General features: G+C 30.8%; 1 protein-coding gene across 1 annotated transcript; it reads right to left on the reverse strand.

Moving 5' to 3' along the window:
- Positions 1–1,598: 1,598 nt before the first annotated feature.
- LOC114166918 lies at positions 1,599–3,631 on the reverse strand. The gene has a single exon (XM_028051804.1). The coding sequence runs from the start codon at positions 3,341–3,343 to the stop codon at positions 1,814–1,816; it is 1,530 nt and encodes a 509-aa protein (XP_027907605.1). The 5' UTR covers positions 3,344–3,631; the 3' UTR covers positions 1,599–1,813.
- Between the last annotated feature and the right edge of the window lie 8,702 nt (positions 3,632–12,333).

Here is a 12,333-nt window from a genome sequence, read left to right on the forward strand (position 1 = left end):
AAATTTTGCAGAAAAACAAGGAAAATGGAACTTTATCTGAGGACCAAAGAGATCAGAGAGGCATTTTCTTCGTCCACCATAATAGTTTTTTATTTTTCTTAATACTGTTTAAAACAAATAATTTCCTTCCAAATATACAGAATATCTTCTGGATTATAGAACAATTTATCCACATTATAATTTATATCTACTTCTAACCCATATTAAAGAACTTCAGCCAAGCCTATGTTATCCTTTATTTATAGTATTTTCATGGTGCTAATTAATGGCTGTAAAAAATTGCCTCTATGTAAAACAAAAGCAGCCGTTCGTATCCATGTGGAATATTGACGCCAATCAACAAAGGTGCAAACAATCAAAAGAATTATTGTCCCCATTTCGTTGTCAGTAATAATTAGCCAAAATGTCCCACTCCAATATGCGATCCTTTTCTCGACTACGAAGTTAGTCTTTTTACTCAACAACCAAGAACCCCACCACATGATACAGTTAAAAACACTTGAGAGAACCTGTCTGAACGAGGAAAAGTAATCCAGAAAAAGTGGCATTGGATATTCTGCATTTGCTACTGTTAAGTGGGGCATTGAATCTTTTAACAGGATTGGTAATTTTATTATGGGTAACTGTTGGATCATTGGAACCTCCAATAACACTATCGGTTGCTTTTGTCAATTGTTTGAGCTCGGATCCTGAATATGTACTGTTTTGCAAGGAGTCTCTTACTATTGATAGAAGCATGCACTTTTTAGAAAGTTGTGTCCAGACAAATGACAGTTCAAAAATAAAGTACCAATATCAAGCTCATTACTCGTTTATAAATCAAGTATCAATATCAAACTGTTTTGCATGTGGCCTTGCATGTACAAGCTCATTACTCATTTTCTATAGATGCAGAGAACTAACTTAAAGAAAACTACATTTTAACAACCACATCGTTGGAAATTCTGCCTAAATGACGTGCTTGTACAACATAATCACATGGCTGCACTAATAATGATAACCTGCATTCGCTTTACTAATCATTAACAAGCATAGTTTTAGACAACACAGTCCATAAACAGCTTATATCTGATACATAAGAAACCATGTAGCATCACTAGAACAATTATCCTCTTAATACTAAGTACAAACAGCTATTCTGGCCAAAGAATTACCTAAGCTGATAAACTGCAACTTATCACTCCAGAATAAACAATGACCATATACCACTGTCTGTTGGCAAATAACAAACTAAAGTTCGTTAAATTTGCCCGTTGATTAATAATAGTATAAAGCAAGATTTTAGCTCAGTCTCATTGGTTTTATTGTCAATTGATTCAGTTCTTCGTAATTGTGTTTCCCGAGCAACTTCAGAAAAGTCATCACCAGGGGCAATGTTTATTACTGGTCTCAAACTCTAACGTCCAGTATTCCTGCTAGAAGCACGGAAAACCCAGCCCCAGAGCATTTACAGAACCTTTTGACAAATATCCCCAAAGATTTTATTACCCGTGAAACAATTGTTCAATAATAATCATTAAATTCTTTTGGGATAAAATAATAGTTAAACTTTAAAGTATTATGTGCTACATGTACACAGATAACAGAAGAGACAGATGTAACAAATACAAGTGTTGTAATGGGATGGTTTTCATTTTCATTTGCTACTGTTACATGTAATGAAATTTAAAAGTTAAAGTACGGTGTCTTTGTCCATCTCTCTCTATTGGCTGGGGAAGAAATAAGAAAACTATGAAGAAGAAACATGCAGAAGCTAACAGTAAAACAAGAATGGTACAGAACGTATATATAGGGTTTGGGGCTATTTTACTAGTTAAAACCATTGATGAACAAGAACTCCACTCTGTCTGAGAGAAGTGAAGAGCTGCAAGCACTGATCATAAGTTCTCTCATACTTGGGACTCCTCTGTCCTGGGCAACACCTCTGCCACCTATTGTAATGACACTCAAGAAAAATCTCATCCACTAAACATATGGCCCCAGTTTCAAACAACCTGGGAATCAAATCGAATTCCGTACCCTCCACATCCATCTTCATCACAACAAAATCGTTCTTCGAAAACGTGTTCTTTAACCAGTCAGCAAAATCAAACCCAGGAATTCTCTCAACCTCACCACCATCAAAACCACTCGAAGACTGCAATGGTTGAATCCTCCCCATGCCCCTACCCTTACCCTGATCCTTCTCCCCAGGGCCACGGTTAATCTCAAATACCAAACTTTCATTCCTAACCCATGCAGCATAAGGCAACAGAGTAACCCCCTTTTTCAAACCATACTCCTGATGAAACGTTTTGTCAGCCTCAATGGCATACACATGAAAGGTCTTGTTCTGTTTCGGGTACTGTTTCCTAAACCAACTCCCAATACTAGAACCATAGCTTCTAGCTCCAACATCAACGTACGCGTACCTATCCTTAAAGCTTATATCGACCATTGAAGAAAGGTACCTTATGTTCTTCACGTTTCTCTTCAGAGTGATCCATGGCTTTAGTGGCTCCTCTTCAATTAACGCCTCAGCGTTTCTAACCAACTTTTTCTTGTACTCCGGAACAGAGCATTTTCCATTGGAGTTGGAATTGGAATTGGAATTGGAATCAGAACCAACTCCATAACGCTCTTTCTTCACGACGAGTTCTCTCACCCGAGACATCGATGAATCAAACCCTATTACCTCGTTTATTTTCACCACATTGCAACAAAAATTGAACAAATCAACGAATGAATTAAAACTGTAAGTATCATTGGCCTTTACATGGAACGCGGCAAACCCTTCGGGTTTGAGCGTCCGAGCAATTTCCGCCGCGAACTCCGCCGGCCGCGGCGATCTCTCTAGCGCGCCGTCACCTGCAAACACGAAGTCGAACGTGCCGTTCGCGAACGGAATCCGGCGAGCATCGCCGGCCTTTACCAGCGGCGGCGACGCCTTCTTCGAAATACCGATGGCGTCCGTCACGCCGATCTCGCGCAGCGCGAGGACGTCGCGCCCGGTCGGCGTCTCAAGGCAGAGCGACTTCGCCGCCGGCGATAGGAAGCCACCAGCGATGAGGTCCTGGAACACAGACGAGTAAAACCGAACGCCGCTGATCCAATCCTTGCTGGCGTAGCGCTCGGGTGCCGCCGCGCCGCCGGAGGCGGAGCGAACGGCGAGAGCGCCGGATCTGGTTCCGGCAATAGCGAGATTCAGCGGCGGGGAGAAGAAGCAGAAGTCGCCGAGGGTGCAGGACTCGCCGGCGAGGGTGATGACGTAAGCGAACCGTACGATGACAATAAGAAGGCCGAAGATGAGTAACCGTGTCAGAACGTTTCTGAGACAGCCAGGCTTCCCTGTAGCAGGCTCCATGGAAACAGATTGTGCACTTCTATTCAAGAAAATAATAATTACGAGAAAAAAAAATGAATTAAATGAAAAGATGTTTGAATGTTTCTTCAATTTATCGGGAGCAGAAGCGCGCGGAGGTGTGGTTAGCGCCGATGAGAGAAGGTGAATTTGTGAGGGAAGGAATTGACAAGGAGAGAGGGGCAAAACGGGAATTCATGTCTCCGGTGGGTTTGTCTGAGTTCTATGAAACAGTGATGAAGAAGAAAGAGAAGGAGTTCATTAGGATTACTCGGTGGCTTTGTTGAAGATGATAAAAATAAGAGGAACGCCGCGTGGACGTTAATGGTGACCGGAACAGCCGGTTGCTTCTACGCGGAAGGAACTGCGCAGACAAAGGAAATGTGAACATTGCCGTGGGTCCCTTTTGTGATTTATTTATTATTTAGCTTTCATTAAAAAATTAATATAGAATATAATATATATAATTATTGAGCGGTTAGTTATGGGTTTTATAATTTTTTCTAAAACGATGTAATGACAAATTGTGTGATGTAAATTCCAGAAACCCTGAGTTGGGAGTTTGCTATGGAAAGCATTGAAAGTGTTTATTCCGCGTCACTACAGACAACTACATCTTATCCTATAAGTAAGTATATTAATGTTTGGTCAAAGCGTAACATTTCTTCATTTTTTTTAAAGCTGAAAAGACCCTTATTCTAATTTTTACTTTATATTATTTACAACAAACAAGGTGAAACTTTAAATTTAATTGGATCTAATAAAATTTGGTGTTTATTTTAATATTATATATTTTGCATTTGGATCTTCATTTACTGTCACCACCGTGTTCAGTGTTCCATCTTCCATGGCTGTCACGGCGATTTAAGCATTCAGCACATGCAAATTTCTCAAAAGCCGTTTAATTAAATGCATTAAAGAGAAGGTCGAAACTTCGTTTGTTAGCAATATAATCATAGTAGCACATTATTTTAAATTAAAAATGAAAAAATTATGGTTTATAAAATATACAACAATTAATGTGATTAAAGCTGTAATTTCATATAATATTTGTGAATTAATTTCTTATTCAATACTATTAATAGTTAGTACCTTATATTTATTTTCAATATGGAGACGCCTATGTCAACTAATAAACTATATGATAATTTTCTGAAGAGAATAATTTTCACATGATGAATCTGACGATTCGACATAAGAATATTAGTTGCTCATCAGAAAATATTGAAGTCAAATTGTTGAGAATGGTTAAAATTATTAAAAATACATTGTAGCTTTCTAGAAAGATAATAATATTATTCAGATGATGAGAAATTTTCGATGAATCTGAAGATTTAAGAAAACACTCTAAACTAATTAATAATTATCAGAAAATATAGAAGTCAAATAAGTAGCAGCATGTCCACGTGAGATACTCACGTGAGTTAGCTTCCGAGGAAAAGAAAGAAGTTAAAAAATGAAAATAACTCTATCAATTAATTTTGTATATTTTTAATAAAGAAATAGGAGACCGAATAAATAAGCACATTTATGTATATCTTCTTTATTTCGAAAGAATTGCTGGTTCATTGAGCCAATTAAAAAACCTAAAAAATAAAACTTAGCTAACAAGTATATATCTAATAAATATTCCATTATAATTTTTTTTAAGTGAATCACCATAAATGTTAATTAATACTTCTTAGAGGAGGTTTGAATAAAATGATCAATTCATTTATATAGATAATTTAAAACATTTTACTATATAATATTTCTTTGTATAAAAATTTAAAATAAATTTAAATTTTACAATTTCATAAGAGTAATTAAATTATTTAAAGTTAAAGAATTTCAAAATTTCCACAAATAGTAAACTTTAAATTCTCCATATTATTGTTTTTGAATCTTACTTTAGCTTGATTTTAGTGGTGACATTATCAGTTTGATTTGTGACTAAGACATTATTAACTTGTTTTGATGTCATAAAATATTAACATTTTTTCAAAAATGTTGGTGAAGATGTTTTTTTTTTTTTACTAAAATAGAATGTGTTTAGTTTTTTACCAACATTAGTGTTATTTTATAATTAATCTTAAGTCAAAGTTATTTACCAACCAATTTTTGTTGAGATTTTCTTGGTCAATGATTTTCATTGGATGTCAAACACACTTTTTCAAAATTTATATCAACTTAGGTAATTTTTAGTTGATATCAATTATAGTTTCTTCTTGTTAAGAGTGTTAAAATTGGTTCAAATTCATGAGTCAATGTGACTTTCCAGACTCTTGTTCCGTTAGTCTTACCGTCGTAAACCCTCCATCTCTTTCATTCTTGCTTTTACTTTCGAGAGGTGAATCACACAACATAGCCTAATTTATTTCATAATCTTAACATCATAGTTTATTCATCTTTGGATAATGGTTTTTTTTTTCTTTTATTTTGATAATAAATGCAGAAAGAACAGACTATTCAGTCTTCACCTCTTTGCCCTTATATTATTAAATTAATTTGTACAATAACTTAAATTCAAATAATGTTTATTGATGATATAAATGAACAGAGGGAGTTTATTCCAAAATCTTATTGGATGTTGCTTCAGTTTTTCGGTATCACTCATCATTCATGTATAAGTTTCCTTTTGCTTTTATATTTTGCTTTTATATGTATACATGTGTTGAGAATCAAATTATGAGTTAAGTTTCACATTAAATAAAAATAAGATAATTGAGCATTATATAAGGATGAAAATCCATAAATCTATTGTCTTAAGGTTTTGGATTGAAAGTGTTGTCAATCCATGTATCAAAAGTCACAACCGGATAATGAGTCAGGTAAGCGAATCCCAACAACATGTTCCATTTATGATATGTGTTTTTTTGCTTTTATATCTATAAGAATAAATGATGATCACCTATAATTCAGTTATGAAATCATTTGACGATTTCGTTTCTTTTATCCAAACCTTTCTATTTTATAGCTAGCTGCAATGCATTTTATTGATCACTATGTAATTCTATTATCATAGGTAATGTAAAAGGTATCACTTTAAAATCATATATAAAACTTCTATTAAATGTTATTAGATAATCATGTTGTTAACAGGTAAAATGAAACTTTGAAAATTTTATTACCTTTTTGTCTATGAAAATTTATTTAATTGTATTAATGCATTGATTATTTTGGATACTTAAGACTTTATACATCCTAAATTTGGTAAGCCAAATAGTTTGATTCAATTTAATGACAATTCTAGCTTAAATTTTATTTGTTAAGATATCATTAATCAACATGTAATATTGTTATTAAAAAAAATAATCAAAATGCTTTAAAGCATTTAGGTAGTGTATATAATCTTTTGGGTGACAAGGAATATGCCATTTTAATTTGTAGTTAAGCTCCTGAAACACAACAATTAAATTGAATGTGCTCATTCACTTCTTTGAATGGTGTGACTCGTCTAAGTAATTCTTCTATATCTACTTTGTATTGCATTATTTTGGGTCAAAACCTGTTTTCTACACATTTACTATTTTATTTATCTTTTTATTTTCATGGTACACATGTTTAAACTGTGATTTTAGGGAAGTCAAATATTTATTCGATTCCATCCAAGTAGTGTAACGTTAAAAAAAAGTTAAAATAGAGCATTATCCCAACTCAGTAAAATTTGTTACATGTAGCAAAAATCATTCGATATCCTTCCCCTAACAGAAGCATGGGTTATGGAGTCAACAAAAAAGATATAAAAACAAGTTCAAATTATATATTCTAAGGTGAATATCATTTAATTCTTAAATTAATTATTTTGTGTACAAAATTGTATGGTATCAACTTTTCTTCTTTTATTATGGTGCAATAGGCACTTTAGTTCATGGAAATGTTGGACTACCAATTTAGATCTTATTTTAGGTTTTAGACTATCAATTTTAAGTTAGACATCTTGTTGTTTATTATTTTGATTTTGAAATTGTTTATTATATATTGGAAATGAATCATTTAAATTATATATATTATGAAAAATTTTCTATTTACATGTTTTGGTTTTGGGCTAAAACAAAATTAATTAAAAAAATGCATCAAATTTATGTTTGTTACGATTACAACAGACTTAAATTCAAATTTGTTCTTTTATGTAGAAATGTATTTGAATTTAAGTCTGATAGTCAACAATAGACTTATAATTTATGTTTGTTGATCAATAACAGATTTAAAATTTAAGTCTGGTATTGATCAACAGACTTAAAATTTAAGTTTGCTGAATCTAAGTCTATTTTAAAACATACTTAAAATGTCCAAAATAACAAATTTAAAAAACTTGTTTTGCAATAGAGAATGTTAGTTGAATAAATTAGAGATGTGTCACTACTCTAATATCATTGCCTATAATGGAGGTGTAAGTAGTGAGAGAGGCACTTCGAACCTTCTTCTCATGGCCTAAACACTTAATTAAGGCAATTTCACCAAAGAAGCATGTGTTTTTTTTTCTTAATTGTTGTTACACAATCCAAGAGTTGGTAAAGGTTTCACAAGATTATTTCAAGCATCTTGTGTCATTTCTAGGGATGCAAAAACCTTTTTCACCAATAATAATAATATATGATCATGAAAAATATCTTTAAAATAATTCAGGGTAAGGGTATCAGATGTTAAACATTGTAGTAATTTAATTTTGAATGATATAAGTACAATATAAATTTATATTATTTATTTAACTTATATTTTGTGAACTCAATCTAACCTAACTTTATATTATTAATGCATGTATCTAAATGAATTAATTATCAATATGGAAAATGTTGATATCATTACTTTCCTAAGTCTCAGTGTATACAAAGTCAACTTTATATCTCTTTGTTTGATTATAAATGATATTATTTAGGGTTTCTGGGTTATGTTATTGTAAATAATCTTATATTTCATTTCATATATGTAACGAAGAGTAATTAAATGGATTACAATAAAATCGATTAATACACATTTCTATGATCTTTAGCGATAAGACTGTTTAAAAATATCATAATAGGATTTATGACTATAATATTCGTAGGAGTTATTTTTTTATATTGTTAGATATTTTTTATTTATATTTGTTATTTAGTTAAAATTTATCTATCAATGCTTGAAACTATGTTTTGGTGGATGAAAATTGGATCTTTTTTATGTATGTTATCATTATTCTTTTTATCAACAACATAATGTTATTTTGTTTTTATTTATAGTTTGTTAAGATTTTTTAAATGTTTACTAAAAATATTTTGGAACATTAATCAATTTTATTTTTTTATAAATGTCAATTGGATGAATTTTTCAATGGACATGTGACAAAACATCTTGATTAATGATATATAAAAATAATATTAATCAATATCAATTTAAATATTGTGGTTGATATCAACGGAAAATAATTTTGACAAAAAAACTTTATTTGTGACAGCTGAAAAAGCCTTAATAAATTTTAACTGAAAAATAACACTTGCTAATATCAACTAGGAAAACTATTAATATTTAATATTTTAAAAAGTGATTTAATATTTAAATAATTTTATATATTAAACAGTGTTCTTTTTTAAATTTATTTAAACCTAGAATTGAGTTTAGGATATAAAACATTACTTTCTCTCTCCTATTTTTTTTTAAGATTAAATATGTTTTCTGAAATATTATAAAAAATTATAAATGATCCTTACATAAAATTTTAATTATGTTTGGTCCCGTTACTTTTAAAAATGGTTGTTTTAGTCCGTTGTAATCAATGTTAAATTTTATTCTACTCGACAAACGACGTTATACTTTAACATCATAACTGTTGATACATGTCTAGTACGTATTGATTCAATTTTTCTTGAATAAAAAAGTAAATTTTTAGTGAAAACCAAACATCTTCATCCAACCCATTCCTAGCTTCTTCTTCAAATATGAAAAACACTACTTTCATCCTTTTCTACTCATCTTTTAATTTTCCTGTAGGGACCAAGCACCTACAATCAACACTTAAATTACATTTTTTCTCTTCTTGTCTGACATCCTCCTTAACGAGCTTATACAGATATTTCTCTTGCCGCTCGGTCGTCCAATCTAGCTCTTCTCGGATCCACCTACAGTTAACATCCAGGTCCTGCATTTCCCTCCGTAGCTCGGCTCTCCTCCCGTTCGGCTGGTCGGGCGATCGGGGTGCCTGTCTAAAAGGCTCCGATGCTTAAGTCAGTTTAAGACCGATCGATAGGTAGCAGTAAATGCTGTAATAAAATGCGAGTTGAAGGTGCTTACCAACCTACCTGCTTCTATTTATAGTTTTTGGTTTGAGCCTGTGATTAAGATTTCTTAATCATGGTCCAATTGCGTTTTAAACCTGATTATTGATTCAGGTTTTGGTGTGACCGCCCGACTGATGGATCGTGCGTCCTGTCAATTGTCTTCATAAATAAGGGTCCACCTGACCGATGGTCTGCCGCTGGACCATATTGTACACTTCTCTAATCAATTTCTGATTCGTCATATTAGATCTTTATCACCTGAGCCACCATCCTTCTCCAGTGTTGATATTGCTTTGACATGCGAGATTGTTGAGCTAATTGAACTTGTGCTTGCATTTGGGTCATTGTGGTTACCACCGCACATGACTCAGTCGCTGGTCATTCCTACTCTGACGATAGCAAATCCATCTATAACAAGCAAATCCGTTCATACACCAAATCATCACATACAAATATAACCTAGATATTCTGATAGTACAAATATTAATAAAAAATATTATTTCTAATAAGAAAATTAATAAATTTAAACTATTTTATTTAAATAACGTATTTCAAAAATAATTTGAGATGCACCACTTCAAACTTATTTGAATGTTTTTAAAATAGAAAATGCCTATTAAAATATAAGGTTAACTAAGTAATATACAAATTGTAACTTAAACGAAGGTAATTTATGCTTATTCTCCAAAGTAAAATAAAGGTTGAAGTCAAACTTTGAGATATAATGGATTTGGGTGTATCCCTGTTATATGCGACCGGACACTTTCTTTTTTTTATATAGTCTAGGAGAGAATATATTATAGAGGAAAATGTTATATGATATGGTAGAACCTAGTTTGGCTAACTAAATAAAAGTACTATCAATATGCAATTTTTCTTTTCTATAACATCTGATGTTATGGTAAATTTTGTTTACATTGTGTTTAAACGATGAATTCCAAAAATGTTAAGAGATAGAAAACATATGATATTTAAACTATTTCTAATTAATTAATTTTTATATTTAAATATTTTGTTTAAATAAAGTAATTAAATTTTTTAAGATAAAATTTTATTTAAAACCTTTTATTTTAAAATATAAAATTTTAAAACAAAAATTTGCAAATAATATTAATTACATTTACAAATATTGATTAAATAATATGAAATTAATTTGAAAATGTTGTAATTAATAAAAAGTATTACAATTCATGTAATTATTTTTATTATTTCAATATTACAAAATCTCACAACTTTTAATATAAGAGACAATAATACAAAATAATTGGATAATTTATATCACTTTACGAATAAAAAATTAAATATTAGAGACTCAATTAAAAATTATTAAGATTTTTAATTCTTAATAAAAAAACTTAAAAATATATACATGAAACTTATAACTTAATTAAATTAAAATTTTAAATTTACTAAAATAAATAAGTCACTTGCTTGTATCATCTTAAATTTTTACGGTAATATAAATTTAAACGGATTTTACATATGGACAATGATACTTTAACCTACTTTTTTTACCCACTTTTAACTCATCACTTCAATCACTATTAGATCATCACATCATATCACTAAAAAGAATCAAAATAAATAATCTAATGGTGATTGAAATAATAGATTAAAAGTGGATCAAGAAAAATGGATTAAAATATCATTTTTCTTTGCATATTATCTTTAAAACATTTTATTTATTATTGTCTCTTTTTCATAACGTAAAATGTTAAGTCATAATTGTCTATAATGGTTTATTTTTATCACATTTGTGTTTATATTTTGTTAAATAGAGGCAAAATATGTTCAATTGCTTAAAAATACATTTTTTTCTTTTAAATTTTTTAATATTTAATAATATCTTACGCAATATAAATTATATAAACTTAAAACTATTATACTATTCATATTTTTCTCCATCACTTCAAACAAGGATACACAAAATATTTTTAATCATTAAATTTTAATATTTGATATAAATTTGCACTTCAAAATTCATAAATCATTTATCATGTCAATGTTTTTAATCTACTTTTTCTCTTCCATCACAAGAATGAAAATGTGCGGTGAGGCACGGGTGACAGACACGTGTAAAAGAGGAGGAATATAGTAAGTTTGGTGGAATGCGCGGTGAGGCACGGGTGAGAGACACGTGTAAAAGAGGAGAAATATGGTAGGTGCAAAATGGAACAAAATCGTACCTCAAATAGCCGTTAACAAACTTTTTGTCGTCGGTGCAATGCCAAAAATACCCCTGTTCTATTGCTGTGGTCCACACAACAGGTCTTTTAGTTCTGTCTCCAGGTTGTGCATTGCGAGTGGGCCCGTCAAAAACGGTGCGCAGCAGCATCACCAATAAAGACACGCGCTTCGGTTCGAAGTTGGTGGCGTCTTGCAGCACACAGCATTGGATGCTCTTAAAAATAGATTAAAATAGTTATGAATTTGGGTGTAGTATTTTCTATCTTTTCTTTAATTAAGATAAAGTAAAGTACTACCTAATTATATATTTCTTTACTTAATTTTTTATTATTTCATATATTTTATTATAAAAAATAGGTTAAGTATTTTTTTAGTCTTTGAACTTTGGTCAAAAATTGAAATACGTTCCTAATCGAAACTTTGATAAATTTTGATCTCTAAATTTTAAAAATAAAAAAATATAGTCCTTTTTAATTCAATTACGTTGACTTCTTTTAACATGTTGAATGTGTTTCATGTTAATATTGGAGTTATTTACATATTTTTTTAATTTTTAACAAAAATATAATTTCG

The sequence above is a fragment of the Vigna unguiculata genome, chromosome 10 (assembly GCF_004118075.2).
Source record: "Vigna unguiculata cultivar IT97K-499-35 chromosome 10, ASM411807v1, whole genome shotgun sequence".
NCBI lineage: Eukaryota > Viridiplantae > Streptophyta > Magnoliopsida > Fabales > Fabaceae > Vigna > Vigna unguiculata.